Genomic DNA, 17861 nt, shown 5'->3' with positions numbered 1-17861 from the left:
CGGCTCTCAAATAGTGGTGGACGTCAACACTCGGTCCATCCAGGTTAGCGTCAGGAACGGCTTTGGTGCTGACCAGCCACCGCACCGCATCGGATCTGCAAGCCACCAGATCTCGCCAATCTGGAACTGCTAAGGAAATCGAGAATGTCACGACGAAAGGATAGGATGATGCGTTGACGCGAGAGCCTGTGACAACGCGTAAAAGGAAGTCCAGGTGGGTGTAGGTGATGATGTCACATCCACGGCGCGCTATCGCTACGCCATGGCCATCTCCTCCCGCGATCGTAGCGCATTCTCTGGATAGTAGGATTCGTACTGATTGAGGTGCAGTACTTACGTGAAAAGCTCATACCCACACGTCATGCTGTTTGGAGATTCAAAGTCTGTCCCACAACTATGATGAGGAACAGTAATATCTAAAGTCTAAGTCTAAGCACAGGGAACAACAAAATTACATTACATGCTCATGCTTACATCGGCAAAACGTGCAATATACACCAGGGATCATCAACCCTACTCCCCCCGCTCGGCTCCTTGGGCAATCCTTGGTTCCACGGAAACATCTTTCTCAATCCCATGCTCGAGCCTCTTTGCCAATTCTGTCACTTGAGATTTCCTCCACTTTGACTTCCTCTTCGATGGCCGCTTTCTTTTCACATACGCTGCTCTCGCTCGCTCAGCCAGTTCGGCACCGCTCGTGATTCCATTCAACTCGTGACCAATTTCCTTTTCGCTTAACCCCAAGGACCTCAGACCCGCAAGAGCCCAGCTCAAAACCGATCTGACATTTTGCTGATGCCATGCAAGCTCAGCGCTCTGTTCGATCTGCTTCAACGCTGCCTGGTACACTATGCGCATGAGAGGAAGCGTGGGCGAAAGGCGTTGGCCACGGAGTAAATATTCGGACCCATTTTTTCCTTTGACAGCGACTTCCTCGGTTAATAGGGCCTGAGGAACATGTTTTGTAGTGCTTTCGATGCGGTGCGCCCTTTCGAGAGGCTTGGTTGCTGATATATCCTTACACCACTTGGTCATCAATTCCATACCCCTGTAGGCACCCCGGGTCTCCGTGACGCCCTGTAGCAATGGTGCAAAGTCATCATGTGTGACACATCGCTCGAGTAACTTCGTTTCGCGGTAGGTGAATAAGCGGAAGCAAAAGTCGCGCCATTCGGGCCCAATAGACGAGAGGACACAGAGTATACCGTGGAAGCGGTGGTAGCGTTCCTGATCATTGTCGCCGAATCTAGTTTTGATGAGCTTCCGAAAGATAGAGGCAGCCTTAGCGAGAGGATGTGTCTCGGTCGGCTTCTCACCCTGCCTAAGCACTTTGTCTTGGAGGATGAGGAGCTGCCTCGCTAAGAGCGCACTGATGTTCGCTACCCGTCCTTTTGTGTTGTGTACCGCTAGGTGGCCGATTACGTTCTCAACAATGTCCCACTCTTGTCTTCGCATTTGGATTTCGAGAATTGCCCAAGACGCTTCAGGATTCAGGCCACCCCTTTCCGATTGATTGGGTTTGAGGCGAGCAAGCACGTTCGCGTCGTCGACAGCAAGTGCATACCTAGTGATCGCAGCGGCAATGCCACTATACCCATACAGCTCCTGCGGGATCAGAGGCCCATCGATATCGTCAGAGTACAGCAGCTGTCTAGCAAAGTCATATGCTTGATTCTGCGTTGCCAGACTCAGAACACCGGCCAAAAGCGCGGGCGGTATCTGCGGGAAGTAGATGGGATAATCCATTGGGTCGACGTTGCTTGAGAAGGACTCAGGAACGAAGTCGTCCTCGGATCGCCTGTTGAGCTTTTCGAAGAATTTTTGCATCGATCTTTTCTTGTTTTCATCTGTGAGCGACTGCAGTCGTGACACAACTTCAGCCGCGCCCGTGAGGTTGCTGTTCTTGATGTGGATACGCAAGGCTTGATGTAATACGCCTAAAGAGATCGACGAGGGGTCGAGGATGTAAGATGGTGAGCCTGGACTGTCTTCGTATTCCCGAGCAGCATTGTGGTACTCGAGCTCTTCGTCGAACTTGCTGCTAAAGTACAGCAGCCTTTCCAGCCAACGGGCCTGCAAGTTCGGGTCGATGCCGCCGCTCTCCATGAAACGCACAATAATTGACTCCCAAGTTGCAGTTCCAAGGCCAAGATTGTCACGATCGAGCAGGCCTTTGAAAGTAGTGACAAAATTGAAAATAGTCGCAACAGGCTCTCCACGATTACCAACACCCGCCGTAACTCTGTTGAGCACACCATCGATATAGGCCGCAACCACTTCACTGCTGATGGTTTTATCAACCATGAAGCGTTCTTGGGATTTCGCCTGCGTCCCCCGGGCCCTAGCAAAGGACCATAAGTCGGTCCAAGTCATATTGCGAAAAGATGACCCGGAGCGATCATGCAAGACGTTTTTCCAGTGAATGACTGACCACCTCGAGTCGTCCTTGTAGCGTGAGAGCTTTTTCAAAATGTCCGCGCCGTCCATTGTCCAACCCCCATGTAGGCAAGACCACAGCACAAGCTCCAACCAGACTTCTGAGCCAAGTTCCGGTGTGCGAACCTTGTATCTTGAGCCAGGTATTTCCTGGCCGAAGATATTGTACTTTGCCTGCTTTTGGTTCTCGGACGCCGCTGCTAGCTCATGTGCTCTCCAGGCTGCGTCCGATAGCGCCGTAAGGATCTTGGAGGAAAGAAGGTAGAGTGTGGGTGGTTGTTGAAGGGAATATTTATCCTTTGGCGGCTCGTAATGGTACACCGATTCGGGGATTATGCCCGCATGATGAAGGTAGGCCAGGAGCTCAAGAACATGACCCATAATCGCATCCTTCTCCTGAGGCCGGTCTCCAACAGCGGTCAGGATCATGTTGCCCAAGCTCCTCCATAATTGTCCAAGCGCGTCTTTTCGGTAGTGATGTTCGTCTTCGCCAAAGATGTCGGGGTTTGTTAATTGATCTAGTTTTTGTTCGAAAGGTTGGGCAGAGGCAACTCTCTGCAGGGTCAATGGTCCCTGGGTGGCAAACTCTAGCGACTCGTGGATGCCATTCCAGTTTGGAGCGGTTGACAAAGGAATATCTTTCAGGCGCTCCCCTACTGGAACCGGTATTTCAATAATCGATTTCACGAGCCATATAACAGCGTCCCATCGACCCTGCTGTATCGCTAAGTAGCTGAGAATGTCCACGCCCGCATACTCTCTCGACCGTGCCAGAATCGAAGCAATTTCCCTGGCAGATGCGAGCCTCTCTGCGCCTATATTCGAAGGTTCAGCTGTGCCGATCGAGGTGGTCCGAAGATGCGACGGAAGAAGAGGCTCGAGGCGCTTCACCCAAGCTTCTGCAGGTTGGAGGAATCGGGGTGGTCGGCGTGGCTGGCGGAGAGGGGAAGTGCTCTCTGAGAGGTCATCGATTGTTCGAGAGCGTCTCTGGCGGGTGCGAGAGAAATGTCGGCGCGGGGGACGGCGAGCTGAGGTAGCGGCAGCTGGGACCAGCCATGCTGCTACGGTGAAATATCCATCGGAAGCGGTGCTATGCTGTCGAAAGGTTCGACTGAGCACATTCTTGAAGCTCGTGTGCATCGATTGGGGGACAGTTGCGAGGGAGTTGTGGAGGCATTGGAGCACGGCCGGCGCGCGGCGAGTCGAAAAAAGTCAGCCATGACGTCTCGACTCGCGACAGTCGGCAAGAATCGCGGTTTAGTCGTGGCCGTCCGCCTCATCCCTACTAAAAGCCGATATTTTGAGACAACGATGTCTAATCGTAGCTATTAGGTAGAGCGTCCACAGTTGTTTGTCTTTGGTGACCCTCTTCCAGATAGGTTCTTGGCCGTGCAGGGCATCATCCCTTCCTGGCCCTCGGCGCAGTGGTGCCTGTGCGACAGCGCAGAGCATCCGGCATTGCAGGCAAAGCTCTGTTCTGATTCGCGTGCCTCCTGTAATCCCGTGCTCTAGCATGGAATTGATTGCTCTTGCTCGAAATGGAACAGGTGCAGGCAGAAGTCAGGCGTACGTGCAGGTAGGGAAGGCACCGGCCAGGACTAACGCGCACGCGCGGGCCCGGTCGCGTCTTCCAGGCAAGGAAGCCTAGAGCTTGCGCAAACAACATGAACTTCACCCGCTTTCCTCACCCAACTTCTTCCGCTTCTTCTTTCTTATCGTAGGAAGACACCTCGCTCTACTTAAGATCCCCCGCCCTCCTGTCACCCATTCTCTTTATTCCACCCGTCCTGCCTCACATTCCGCCGCGCACGTCGCAGCTTGCCTGCCATCGTTACCGCAACCACGCCAGCCCTTCTTTGACATATCATCCGTCGCAGTGACTGACCTCGGTTCTGCTGCGAAAATGCCTACTGGATACCGCATCGGTAAGTTCATTCCTTTTTCCCTACTTTGCCATGTAACATTCGTTCGTTTGTCGCACAATCGCCCGCGACTTCACTTGTCGAAGAACGTCCCCGCGGGAGCGGAATCTTACCAGTGCAATCACCAACATACCTCCATTTGAAGACATCGACTCTTCATATGTACTGCTGTCCAGTTTGGGCTTTCAATTCTACACCGCTGCCCTGTTGTTCGACTGCTCTCGTCACCATTGTCGTGCTTCTTTGGTAGCACCAGCCTCTACTTCTTCGCGTCACCCAATGCTTCCCACCCCGTGCTTGGCGTCCTTCACACGACTACCCTCAGCTGACATGTGCATAGAGATCTCGCCTAACGCGCGTGCGACCTGCAAGAATTCTGAATGCAAGAATGCCGGTGTGAAGATCCAAAAGGGTGAAGTTCGCTTCGCCACCATGATCACCATCAACGAGCACAATTCCTGGACTTACAAGCATTGGTAAACGTTCCTTCAACTGCTCTTGGATCTGCGGTATTGATTATTCGTTTCAAAGGGGCTGCGTCACTCCCAAGATCATCGGTAACGTGAAGGATTACATCGACGGCGACATGAGCATGCTCGACGGCTTTGAGGAATTGCCCGAGGACCTTCAGGTTGAGGTTGAGAAGGCCTTTGAGCAGGGCCATGTTGACGATATGGACTGGAAGGGAGTAAGTTTTCTGAGCCTTTTAAGCATTTTATACGTCCATGTAGAGTTTGCTTGTCCGGGTTTCAGACTGACGCGAGAATAGGATGTTGAAAAGAATCGCCCTGGCCAGAACGGATTCCGCCTTACTAAGGCCGATAAGAAGAGGCTGGGAATCGACGAGGTAAGCGTCCTTTAGCTATTACTGCGTGATATAGTAAGCTGATGAGCAAAGGATGAGGACGGCACTAAGAAGAAGTCAAAGAAGCGTGCTCACAAGGAGGAGGAGGAAGACGAAGAAGAGGCTCCAGCCCCGAAGAAGGCGAGAGGCAAGAAGAATATCAAGGTCAAGAACGAAGAACAGGATGAAGAAGAAGAAGAGGCGCCAGCCCCGAAGAAGGCCAGAGGAAAGAAGGCCAAACAAGTCAAGGCCGAAGAGGCCGACTCCAAGGAGAACGAAATTGTTGCGGATGAGGAGGACGAAGCGCCAGCTCCCAAGAAGGCCAGAGGCAAGAAGGCCAAGCAAGTCAAGGCTGAAGAGGCTGATGCCAAGGAGAACGAGATTGCTGAGGATGAGGATGGTGAGGAGCCTGCTCCTGTCCCTGCTAAGGCTAAGAAATCTCGTTCGAGGAAGGTTAAGGCGGAAGATGAGGACGAGCCTGCGCCCGCTCCCAAGCAGAGGAAGTCCAAGGCCAAGACCAAGGTTGTCGTTGATGATGACGAGGCCGACGAGGCCGACGAGGCTGAGGAGGCTCCGCAGGCAAAGAAGCCTACTCAGAAGCGGTGAGTCATGTTGATCCCAATACAAAGACCAACAGGGCCGCTGACATTGAATAGCGGCGGCAGGAAGGCTAAGGCTTAAACAAGCCTGCCCGTCCACTCGTTCCAGTGAGCCATTTCTGCAATAACCTGCATATCGTTCAGCTTGGGTTGCGATCAGAATTCGCCTTCTGCAACGAAAACCTCGGAACAAGGATACTGTGCTGAACCCTCGTTTCCGGATGTCGGCCATGTGCGGAATTACTTTTCTTTTTCTTTCGGATTAGCGTTGGCTGTGGCATATGGATACCCGGCATGGCTGCTTGCAACATTACCGTGGCTACTTAATCGGGCTTCTGTTCTCCCTACTTTCTTTTGTGAACCTAGCGGGTTTACCTGTACGGCATCAAGCGGGAAGTTTCATTAATGCGCTTTGAGTTTCCTTATGGCTTCTTCGAGGACAACCTGGGAATTATTTTCTTATATACATGTGATACAGGAACTCTTCAGTGCCCGCCATTCGCATCACCCGAGTACATATGTTTCTAACTCCCTCAGATCTCGCAAGACTCTTACCTGCTGCTGCCCCTCTCCACCCACGTCCTCCCTTCTCACCACGTCTCTGGCATCTCGGACCAGTCCCTCTCGATCCACCAAGAACGCATTTGCCCACCCAGCCTCCTCCGCCCCCACAACATCCTTATCCACCTCGTCGCCCACATACACCGCCTCCCACTCACCATCATCATCAATCTCGCGTCCAGTCTCCTCTCCTTCACCAACCTGAGCGTACCGCGCTAACGCCAACCGCCTCGCTGCGTCGAAGATGGCACGATGCGGCTTCTCATAGCCGCAGTCGTACGACGTCAGCACAAAGTCGATGTCGTTCTCGCCCAACCTTTCTGGTTGCAGTAATGTCGTTGCAGAAGTGCTGCCGCTGCCGTTCGGGTACGTTGACGCAGCGATCTTTTCGACGGTCTCCGGATCGACGTGCCCGACGCGCAGGCCGAAGGAGCGGAGGATGCCGGCGACGCGGTCGTCCGAGTTGGTCAGGACGGCGGTGACGATTTTGCGGCGGCTGCTGCCACTGCCGCCGCGGGCGGCGCGGAGGGAGGCGAAGAGGGGGATCACGTCGTTGTAGAGAGTGTAGCCGTCGCGGCTGGCGAAGCGGGTGATGAGGTCAGGAACGAGGCGATGGGGGAGAGATGGAGGGTTGGGAGGGGCCGAGCCGGGAGAGGATGATTTCTGGGTGGAGAGGAAGGGGGTGAAGGTTTGAGTTATGATCTGTTTTGGTGCCGCTGGGTCAGTCTGCTGAAGGGTGCAATGAATCTCTTGCATCCTTGATACTTTGACCATGTTCCCGCTCTATCAATTATGTTGGGAGCGCCGTTGAGTAATGGGCATGTTTATGGTAAGGGCAGTGGTGAGGTTATAGGATAAGATTGAAGCGTGGAAGTCTGTGTGCCATCCGTTCATTTGGGATGCAGACCCCGCTAGGTAGCTTATTTGACCAGAGATGTAGAAAAGGTATTTTGATTTCTTACTGTGAAGAAACAGGAGAGTGTGAATGTAGACCAAAATAAAAACAGTTCAAGACATACGTTGCTCCACCATGCGGTAGGGTCCATCCCAACTTCTTTCCCGTAGTTTGGTCTCTCTTTAGCGTTATGTTTGAATGCTACATAGCCGTTTCATCTACTCGTCAGCCTCATGTCCCTAAATTCACAGACCATGTGTCATCCACTTTCGACTTTGGGCAACATGTACCAGCCACGCGACCAACCAAAGGCACACGACTGGGACAATGGGCATAACGAAAATTAAAGGCGTTCGAAAATATAGAAAGCGCTGTATGCTGGACTCACCTTTCTTGAAGCTGCTCATAATATCTTCGTCGGAAACATCGCCACAGATGCCATGCTTGCGCGCGATCTCTCCGTACAGTGCACCAATCGGCCCGCGCGGAGTGAAGAGCGTTCCAAATGCGTCAAAGGCTATGAGCAGGTTCTTCTGTGAGAGCTTTGGATTTGGCATTGGAGCTTGGAGTCCGAAGATATCGGGCGTGGTGGTCGTGGGCGTTGGCTGGAAAATGATATTGGCTAAGCGTGACTCACGGTGGCAGGTGCGACGAGGTCAGATCGGCAACAGCTGGGTCACGTGGAATATATTGACCAGGGCAAGGATTGTGAATCGGAGTGCACCACAAGCCATGCGAGCTATTGTAAGAATGTGGAGGGTGTTTAGTTAGTTCTTTTGTGGGAGGTGTAACATCGTCCAGTTGGCCGTGATTCTGAAAATCATATCATCAGAATAGCGGCACACAGTATTCATATCATCTTTATGCATTGCTTATGCTGCTGGATAATATTCCTACACGAACCATGTAAAAAGCCCACACACCCCATTTTTCCGTGCGCTTGTTGCTCCGGCATCCCGCTTAGTGAAAGAGAACCAGACCTCCCGGAAGAACCCCTAGACCATCCCCAATCTAGGAACCAGTCGAAGAGAGGGGCCGATGAGTCGTCGTTGTTGGTATCGTAGACCGAAGAGAGAGAAAGCGCCTTGAAGCACCGAAACCAAGATCCTGGTTGCCGCTGTGAATAACATGAGAAATCGAGGCTTTAAAACAGGTAATGGAAACAATCGAGGGACGTAGAGAATGAGATGAAGGCGGCTAAGCAGTGCTCGGCCTGATAGGGGAGGAAACTAGACATTAAGCGGTATCCGCCTTTCAACGCAGCGAATGCTTGATCACCCAACCCCTCTGCCCAATCTCTATATCCCAAGAGCGAAGCATAAGAGGGTAGGTAGATACACGTCACATCGTACAGTGCATCACTCGCTGAAAGGTCTGTTCCGCCTCCCGAGAACTGAACTTTTAAGAAATAGTTCCAAGTAAGCTCCTGTTATCGAACAAGTCCGTTGGCCGTAACGTCGTTAAAGTCGTGGCTACCGAATGTGCACCAAGCTTTGATGAACATGCGTGACCCATCAACTAACAATGATCTGACGATCTCGTAGCCAAGAGATTGCTGGATGCGCACACCTTCTTGAGATCCGAGAAACGTCGAAACTAATGAGCGAGGCTGCCCTAATGACGGCGAGGAGTGAAAGCGCCAGCGATTAGACCAGATTTCTTGGCAAGAGGACTGGCACGCGGAACGCCCATATTACTCGACTTCTTTTTCTTTCGCATCGGAGTGATGATGGCATCGGCCGAGGCTCCAGTACGCACAGGCCTAGAGGCCTGCGCGCGAGCAGCAGGATCGTCGGGGAGACGAGCCACATCGCGGTAACGGTTCTGATTCCTCCTGAACGAATTCACGTTCGCGCGGTCGAAGTGTTGAAGCATCCTCTGGCTCATCTCATGGGCTGCAGAAAGACCAGCCCTGGCGGGAGTATGACCCGCATGAGCCTTGGTAGGAGAATTGGCTGCAGTGGGCACATCGGTCTCATCGGCCTCGTCAGAATCACTCTGGTTGCCAAAATCGATGAAGTCGTTGACGTCGAGCATGTCTTCTATGTCGTCGTCATCTTCGTCATCGAATTCCATCGTGCCATCCGCATCAATGCCGACGAATGGATAGAACGCTTCCGGGGGGCCAATGGGATAGTTGAGGCCGCCAGCTGCTCCGTAAATGCCACTGAGCATGATGTCTGCGAAGTTTGTGTTGCCATCGCTGAAGTCGCTGTCATCGCCATTCAGCTGCTGCAGTTCGCTGCGAGGGCTGTTGTTTGCAGTGCTACTCGCGGTACTGGCAGTCCAGAACTGGTTGTTCGAAATACGAGCAGGTCTTAGAACCATGCGCTTTCCGCTACTGTCCAGAATGGCAATAGCTCTCCTCGGATCGAGAGTGAAGAAGCCTTTGATCGGGCCCTTCCGCTTCGATGATTTTGCCGGAGGCTGTCTCTTAGACCGCGGAAATGGCTTCGGGGTGGCGGAGCCGGCAGAAGAAGATGAGTCACGGTGGACACGTGATGGCTTGTTAATGGTGGGTGGCGGGGGTAGGTCCTCATCGGTGGTGTCACCTTCATCCGCTGCGTCTTGTCAGCATTCACGTAGAAAATAGAACTAATCAAGTGAGCCATACTCTCGTAGCCACTGGAGCCTGCTTCTGACTCAGAGCCAGACTCCGTGTGGACGTCGTGCTCTCGGTCACTCGAATTACTGGATAGCTCCTTTTCGTCGCCAAAGTCCCAGTATGACCTCTCGCTATCGCTAGCTGTTGACTCGTCAAAATAATCAATATCGTCCAGATCTTGGCTATGCCTGAAGCTTGAGAGCGCTTGATTGTCCTTGTGGAATAAATCGGGAAAGAAACTGTTGAGGTCTTCCGAAGACGTTTCGTCGTCACTATCGACGTCGGAAACGGCGTGCACGTTATCGTCGAAACGCACACGCCTCGTGGAAGTGTTTGATTGGACGGGGGTTATCTCCTCCATGCCAGCCCATTGTTCACCAGAAAGTCCGAGTATCTGATCGTCGCCCATGTCGAGGAGATTGCCTTCCAGATATCCGCTGTCGAGCAACATCGAGACGTCCGGGCCATCGCCAAAATCGCTCTCGTTGTCGGACGTGTTCAGCGCATCCCGTAGAGCTTTCTCCTCCAGGTTCTCGTCAATGTACTCATCGTTATCCGATTCGTCGATATCCTCCACAGCCTTGTAGATTTCGTCGTCATCGGAGGAGTCAATAGCGTTCTCTGATTCAATCAACGGACCTTCCTCAGACGCAATGCTGCCCTTGCGGAAGGCCTCGTATGCGAGGAGGCCGTTGGGATTGTTGCTCAACTTCCTGTTCAGCTTTTTGCGGGGGTACGCCAAAGCAGATTCTTTCTCATTCCCGCTCATCGCGTCTTCATCAAACGCAGCAAAAATGTCGGTGTTGCTGAAAGTGCGCTTTTTGGATAGAGGGGTGAGGAGACCCTCTTGATCAAGCCCCGTCCCGCGGTCGTCCTTCCTCTCTGCATCGGCGGGCTCAATGTGGATAGCAGGCCGCTTGCCTCTGCCCATGCCGAAACCGCCGGACGGGGCATCTTCGTTTGGCTCATCGTCGTCGTCCTTGTCCGCCTCGTCGGCGCTGCTGTCTTCCTCATTGCCGAGTGCCTCGTCTGAAGCTACGCCCAAACTGCGTTTCACCCCTTTTCCGGAGATGTTCTTGCGGGCTGGTACCTTTGAGCTGGTGGCTTTCACCGTTCCGTTAGGACTCCTGGGCTCAGGCGAGCCAGTGTCGTGGGTCACGAGACCAATGCTCTTGTTGGTTTGGATGGTTGCCATTTCTCTCAATGGCGTGGGTTTGTGGGGTTTCTTTGATTGTTGAAGTTCGGGGGTTTAAGGGTTGAGGGTTGAGAGAAAGGAAGGGAAGTGGAGGTGGAGATGAGGCGGCCGCTGCTTAAGAAGGGTGGAAAAGTCGCCTACGGACGATCTGGGGGGATTCTTTGGTGGACTTCGAGACTTGAAGGGCCGTATGGCCAGGTCCAAGCCGGATGCTCGTCGAGTCCGAGGGGTGACGGACAGAAAACGGTGCCGCTGTAGTGAGCTCTGCGGGTACTCCGGTAGAGTCTGGTCTTTGGTGCTGCACTTCAAGCAAGGGCTTGCTCGAAGCAGTCGAGGGCGAAGTATCGTCGTAGAGTCGTTGGAATTCTCGGTGGGCTGCCGGACTGGAGGGCGCGCAGGACACACGCCCCCCAGTGGGGGATTTACAGCTCAGCGACAGCCTGCGGCATGTTTCTCGACGAAATAGGGTGGCAGCGGGGCGTGTGTTCTGTAGGGTGGATTTGGGCGACTTCGTTGTCTGGCGGGTTGCTGAGCTAGAGGAAGAGAAGCGGAGGGTGCGAACAGAAGGAACATTTTGAGCCAGGCCCCGGCGGCGCTAGTGCACTGGCGCGGCCACACGGCCCAGCTCGACGTGGGTTCCGTTGATCTGCCCGCAAGGATTGCAGAGCGTGCAGCAGAAGCCGGCTGCAGCATTGCCCTGCGGGCTGCCGAGCCGGCATGCTGCTCGCCCCGACGCTGCTGCGTTGCTGCCCTGATGTCGCGCAGCCGTTGCGGGCGCGCAGCGCGCGCGGCGGAGCTCACCGGCTGGCGCGGCGACCGTTGAAGTCTACGCAAAAAAAAAGTTGCTCCCCTCTGCCAGCGGCGGACCGCGGGCCAGCACGCCCAAGAAGGGCCGGCTCACCAACGGGGTCCAATCAGCGCTGGGCGCTCTCTGACTCCTGCGCAGCCTGCCGCCTGCCGGATCCCTCATCTTGCATTCAATGCACCACCGTCAGCCCGCACATGAGGACCGCTGATACGCAGCCATTGGCGGCCACGCACGCGCTGAAACTTTGTCTGACTCCCAGATGCGCTCCGGGGCAGACGTGTGGAGTTGGTGCTGTTGGCCAATGGCCACCTGCGCAACGCATCACGCCCCACCCGTGCAATTCGCACCCGACTGAGCTGACGATGAGGCTGTTGACGTGCGTGCGTGCGCTCCTGGCCACAGTATTGCCATTGCTGTCGCCGCCGGCTGAACAGGCGTCCTCCGTCCCCAACTGAGAAAGTGGCAACATGAGGCCTCGCTTTTTCCTTTACCGAGCCTTGCCCCGGCCGGCATCCCAGTGACGGCCCTTGGCTGCAGACGTCTGAACAGGCGGTGTGAGGCTCCCTGCGTCTGCGCTGTCTGGCGACCTCACCCTTCGACTGTCGCAGCTTCGCCGCCTGCATACGCGCGCCGCCGAAAGCTGCTGCCCGGCATGCGCAGGTTTCCGCCGTTGACCCACAGCCGGCGTGATCTCTGCCTCCTTGCTCCCCTCGTGCCCCTCGTCAAGAAAATGTCAGCGCGCTGCACTAATTACCGGACCACGCTTTTGCAGGGCCGAATGGAAAACTTTCGCACCCAATCAGCTTCCTGTCAGAGTAAGTGAGCACGCAAGCGGCTGGACAATCGTCTCTCCCCTCGCTCGGCTTTTTTAAGGCGAAATGATCTTTGGTCCAGGCGCTCGGCGACTGCGCAATGCGGTCACTGCCCCCGCAAGATCGTCGTCCCTTGAGATCAGATTTTGCTATTATTCACAACCACGTGAGCCTCGTGAGCAATCCGATATTTTCTTCAGAGACGACATCGGATGTTGGGTAGTGGCGTCAAAGGTCCCGTTTCTCAAGAGGAAAATTTTTTTTTTACGACTCGACTGATACATCAGCCAACAGTATGAAGAGGTGGTCTCTCTAGCTCCGTTCCCTTTGCTAGCACGGAGCAGTGACGTAGCCCTTAGAATTCGTTTGCTCGGTAGAAGTGTACCCTGAAATATTTCTCAAGTTCACCCTCAGATTGATGCGTCAGCTGATCGCATGTACAACGCCGCTGCGCACAATACAAAATTTGCCGAATAATGATCAGCTCTGTGCAATGACGAACATCAGAGAAGATGCCCGGAGCTACCTCCTCAAATCAAGAATTGCTCCCAACTGGACCTGATTCTTCTCGCCCCATCCTGCAGCCCCTGCAGCAACATCTGGACGGATCGCAACATACCAACTCCACGCTCTCCTGTCAAGCTCGGACCGATCAAGAACAGTGACCCAAGATTCACATAGCAAATCCAGCGCGCCTAGCAGCATTCCGAGGTTCCGGTCCTTCTCTCCTTGCTTCGCTCCACTTGTTGGCTTCTTTGCAGGTCTATCCTTTTCCTTAGAAGCGACAGAGTCAAATGACCTCAGGAGATACGAACGAGCGGATTGTGCCGTGAAAATTGGCATTCCGTCGGCGTGGTGTGAGGTACCGTTTTTCTTCCTTAGGGCTTCCAGATCGAGGCCCCACAGCGGGGGTTGTTGCTCATGTGGAGGTTCTGCGTCGCCACGCAGCGTCTGCTGGGAGTCTGGTTCAGACGCTTCTTCCTTGACTTCGTCTGGTTCCTTCCACTCATATCCCCATCTCTTCATGACTCTGATTTCCCTGCCCATAATTTTCACAGTCGGTTGACCTTCGCCCCACCCTTCTTCATCCGCACTATGTCCATTTTCAAGCCCGATACTAACTGCTTTGCTGCGACTATTTGCGCTCACCACTGCCTGAGCCAAACTAAGCCGGCTTGACAAAGGCTGCTCTGGCATGGTGTATTTGAGCAATTGAACCGCAAACGCAAGCACCAATGGCGCTCGGTTGGTCATGATAGCTGTGGAACGAATCAGGCTCTCGTCGTGACATGGTTTTGGAAGCTCCAGCGATTTCTCAAAGGCAGCCGGTGTGCCAGGCTCACTGGCTGACGACTTGACCCTTTTCGACGCTGCAGGGCTGTCTGCTTGATCGGAAGCGGCAAATGTTCGTTTCTTTTTGACGCGCTTTGCCGCATTGAAGACTTGTTTCGCTAGCTTCTCGTCTGGAAAGACACTGTGCAAGTCCTGCAAGTTGGCATTCGAAATGTCATCTGGGCTTTTTGAGACGTATTAGCATTGACACGAAGAGCTGGAAATCTAGTAATCACAACTTCTAGATAGCTAGCACATGTAAGAAACAACAAAAAACTAAAAGACTAGTCATGGGAGACGGCAAAAGAGTTGCGATGCATGAATAGAGAAACATAAAAGACCCGCTATTGCGCAGTCAGAGCATTTGATTACGTCATACCTTCGAAGATTAGCCTGCTGAAGGTCCTTTACTTTTCCCAAGGCTGTAGCGAGAGGGACTTTAGCATCCTTTGAGAGGAAGCGTAGAAGCGTTTCAACTTCATTCGCCGACGACATGGTGGTGGATTGAGGATGATTTCGGATGAGCAGGCAGCGAAGCGGAGGGGTGCGTGGATCAGCCAAGCGCGACGCGGTCCCGCGCTCGCACGTGCCTGCCTGGAGAGGGTGATGGTCCGTGCTCAGGATCGGAGCTTGGCCTTGTCGCAGCTGCAGCGCGGCGGACATGGAACAACCATCCACCAGCCTCAATCTTGCGACGTTCGTTCCTTCCGACTTTCATCGCTGTGCTGTAAAGCATATATCGCCGTGCGCGCATGGTGAGGAGCTCCCGCGCCTATTTTCAAGCCCCATCATCCATTCGGTATGGCAGGCGCAAGCACATTGCGCCTCTGGCGGTTTGCTCAGTTGACATTGCTAATATTCACTGGAAGCTTGTCATTCCCCACCATTCCGCTTAGGCATATCAGCTGTGTACATGAGCTCGTCGCACACTCTCCAGGGCCATCGGGACTGAATATCACATAATCCCTCCCATTATTCTCCTCCTAAACCGTCCGCGGCGTCTATCATGGATAAGCCTTCTGGAGCGAAGGATTTCTTCGACATCTCCGACAAGTTGAGCGCCCCGGCCAAGAAATCATTGCGCGAGAGACAGAAGGAAGAAGCGGAAGCAAAGCGCAAGCGTGAGGAGGAGGAGGCTAAGATAGCTCTCAAAGACTTTCAAAAGTCTCTCGGAGTCGACGAGGATGATGACAATGATGGAAAACCGACCGATTCAGGTCCTACACGGATTGGTTCTGGCAGACATTTCACGCCAAGAGGTCCTAGGGCCAATAGTGGTCCAGGAAGTCTAGGGCCTCCACCACCATCTCTGTCCAGGAAGAGAGCACTAGATGGCTCACACAAGGACAGAGAACATGGTCTGCTTGCCTACAGCAACTCTGGGCCTCTCGATGCAGCAACTGCATTCCGAGACTCAGACGATGAGGATGACCGCCCTACAAGCTCAAAGGCAGCGGAGAAGGCAGTCCCCAAACCCACTATGCGCCTGTCGTCGTTACCGCCTAGCATCACAGCTGCGGAGATCAAAGCCATGATACCCTCGGCGCTTACTGTGGAAGCTGTGAACATCAGCAAGAATCTTGACTCCAGATCCAATGACCGGAAATCGACGACTGCAATAGTTACGCTCGCGCAGAACACTCCGGCAAAAGATATCGACTCCGTCGTGAACGCATTGGAAAAGCGCTACTTAGGGTTCGGCTTCAATCTCTCCATCTCACGACATTTGTCATCAGTATCGCTGGACGCGCCTGCGCCGGGGCTTGCCAATGTGGTCCCTTCATCTCTACCCTTCGGCGCAAAGTCCATCCCAGGAGCCCCAGGTCAATCCATGAGCCGTGCCCCCCCTCCACCTTCACTTCGTGGCAACCAGCAGTTTCATCCACCCTATGGTTCCACTCAATCTCATTTCGGAAGGGCTTCGGTGCCGACTCAGGTCACAGTTAAGCCACCTTCAGATATAAAGCAACTCAAGCTTATCAACAAGACTATCGAATCTCTATTGAAGAACGGCCCTGAGTTTGAGGCATTGCTCATGAGCCGACCAGAGGTCCAGAGAGAGCAGAAGTGGGAATGGCTGTGGAATGCGCGCTCTCCCGCCGGTGTCTGGTATCGCTGGAAACTTTGGCAAACCATCACTGGGGAGGAGACGATACCAGATGCGCGTAGTCGTTTCAGGGCTTTAGAGCAAAGAATCTTCTATGATAGTGCTCCTTGGATTGCTCCAGACCAGCCCTTGCCATTCGAGTTCACCACGAAGTTTGAGGAGTTTGCATCAGATCCCGAGTACGATTCCTCAGATGAAGAGGCATCAGATGATGATGGCCCTCGACGTCCGCAGCACGTCTCTGGAGGCCCGCCCGAGGCTGGAATGGATACCGACGACGCACTCAAGTCGTATCTGAACCCTTTGAAGAAGTCTAAACTCACCCACTTATTAGCTCGCTTACCAACAACGACAGCCCGTCTTCGCAGGGGCGACGTGGCCCGGGTTTCCTCGTTTGCTATCAGCCATGCCGACAAGGGTGCCGATGAAATTGTCAATATGCTTGTCACGAACATTCAAAAGCCCTTCTCATTGACCAGTGCAAACCCGGACCGTCAGAAACAGGAGGATGAGGCAGAGCAAGAAGAAAATGGGGAGAAGAAGGCTGAAAAGGAGGACCCGTCATCAGCAAAGCTCATTGGCTTATACATCATTTCGGACATCTTCGCGTCTTGTGGCACATGTGGAGTACGTCAAGCCTGGCGCTACCGGGAGTGGTTCGAAGCAGCGTTCAAGAAGCGCAAGCTATTCGAGCACTTGGGCCGGCTTGAGAAGGATCTGCAGTGGGGTCGGTTGCGAGCAGAGAAGTGGAAGCGGAGTATAAACAATATCCTTTCGATGTGGGACGGTGGCAATGTCTTCTCACCTGCAGCACAGGCACACTTTGTGGAGGTATTCAACAATCCACCAATGACAGAAGCAGAAACGCAAGCGGCCGAGAAGGCAGAGCGAGAGGCTACCAAAGCTGCGGCAAAATCAAAATGGAAGCCGGTTGAAGTGCAGGCAGAAATTAGGCAGGAAGAACAGAAGGACTCTCCAGCTCCTGCTGGCGTGGACAGCAAGGAAGACGATGTCGATGGCGAACCTATGGCGGAGGACATTGATGGCGAGCCGATGGGAAATGGGGATGTCGATGGCGAGCCGATGGACGAGGATGTGGACGGTGAGCCTATGGAGGGCATTAAGAGCGACAAGGCGGACGCTGACGTGGACGGTGAGCCTATGAAGGAGGGAAGTTCAGGTCAGGCGCCCACGGGTGAGGCAACAGGCACATACGACGGTGCCGGTGAGACGGAGGCGGCAAGGGCTCGTAGGCGGCGCCCGAAGGCGGAGGACATGTTTGCGGACTCAGAAGACGAGTAGGTAAATGGTAGTGGCTAGAAGCAGGAGTATCAAAATCATGATATTTATCTACACCTGCCTGCATGGTAGAAAAGTGTCATGCTGATTTTGGTTTCACACGCTAAATAAAGACCGAATCTCGTGCAACTGCAGCATCCAAGCTAGCTGTGATCGCATGACTATACAGCGACTCCGACTACTGCGAAAGCACCTTTCTTTTTTCCCTCGAAGGTGAGGAGCATCCGCAACGTGCAAGCGGCAAGCCATCACCTCGATCGGCTAATCTTCGGTTAAACGCGCGCAGGCGCAGGCGCGGACGCGGACGTGGGCGGCGCGGGACGGTGAAGCTGCCCGAACCCAAGGTCACCAAGACATCGCTGCTCGTCGCACGCTGCTGAGAGTCCTCCCCTTTGAACTTCTGCCAGCGTTCTCTCCACACCGACCCCTTCTTTCGCCCTTTTCGC

The 17861-nt window shown here is 53.9% G+C and overlaps 5 protein-coding genes across 5 annotated transcripts; 2 read left to right on the top strand and 3 right to left on the bottom strand.

Annotated features, from left to right (window-relative positions):
• Window positions 1-513: 513 nt before the first annotated feature.
• LTHEOB_3926 (C6 transcription factor) lies at window positions 514-2865 on the bottom strand (the record flags this gene model as incomplete). Its single annotated transcript, XM_035512903.1, has 6 exons — window positions 514-544; window positions 662-848; window positions 1023-1246; window positions 1565-2171; window positions 2226-2341; window positions 2432-2865. 6 exons carry the CDS (start codon window positions 2863-2865, stop codon window positions 514-516), a joined length of 1599 nt encoding a protein of 532 aa, XP_035375319.1.
• Window positions 2866-4339: 1474 nt separating this feature from the next.
• On the top strand, window positions 4340-5883 carry LTHEOB_3925 (Zinc finger parp-type protein; the record flags this gene model as incomplete). Its single annotated transcript, XM_035512902.1, has 6 exons — window positions 4340-4361; window positions 4699-4834; window positions 4890-5046; window positions 5128-5205; window positions 5257-5804; window positions 5859-5883. 6 exons carry the CDS (start codon window positions 4340-4342, stop codon window positions 5881-5883), a joined length of 966 nt encoding a protein of 321 aa, XP_035375318.1.
• Window positions 5884-6305: 422 nt separating this feature from the next.
• On the bottom strand, window positions 6306-7814 carry LTHEOB_3924 (Haloacid dehalogenase; the record flags this gene model as incomplete). The annotated part of the gene is made up of 3 exons (XM_035512901.1): window positions 6306-7064; window positions 7548-7576; window positions 7646-7814. The coding sequence occupies 3 exons, from the start codon at window positions 7812-7814 to the stop codon at window positions 6306-6308; spliced, it is 957 nt and encodes a 318-aa protein (XP_035375317.1).
• A 1057-nt stretch (window positions 7815-8871) lies between these two features.
• LTHEOB_3923 (ATP-dependent rna helicase drs1) lies at window positions 8872-11057 on the bottom strand (the record flags this gene model as incomplete). Its single annotated transcript, XM_035512900.1, has 2 exons — window positions 8872-9818; window positions 9872-11057. 2 exons carry the CDS (start codon window positions 11055-11057, stop codon window positions 8872-8874), a joined length of 2133 nt encoding a protein of 710 aa, XP_035375316.1.
• A 3958-nt stretch (window positions 11058-15015) lies between these two features.
• On the top strand, window positions 15016-17418 carry LTHEOB_3922 (U2 snRNP-associated SURP motif-containing protein; the record flags this gene model as incomplete). The annotated part of the gene is made up of 1 exon (XM_035512899.1): window positions 15016-17418. One exon carries the CDS (start codon window positions 15016-15018, stop codon window positions 17416-17418), a length of 2403 nt encoding a protein of 800 aa, XP_035375315.1.
• Between the last annotated feature and the right edge of the window lie 443 nt (window positions 17419-17861).

Source organism: Lasiodiplodia theobromae, assembly GCF_012971845.1.
Source record: "Lasiodiplodia theobromae strain AM2As chromosome Unknown scaffold_10, whole genome shotgun sequence".
Lineage (NCBI taxonomy): Eukaryota > Fungi > Ascomycota > Dothideomycetes > Botryosphaeriales > Botryosphaeriaceae > Lasiodiplodia > Lasiodiplodia theobromae.
Note: the sequence above shows the minus strand (reverse complement) of the source record. Positions and strands in the feature narration are given on the sequence as shown.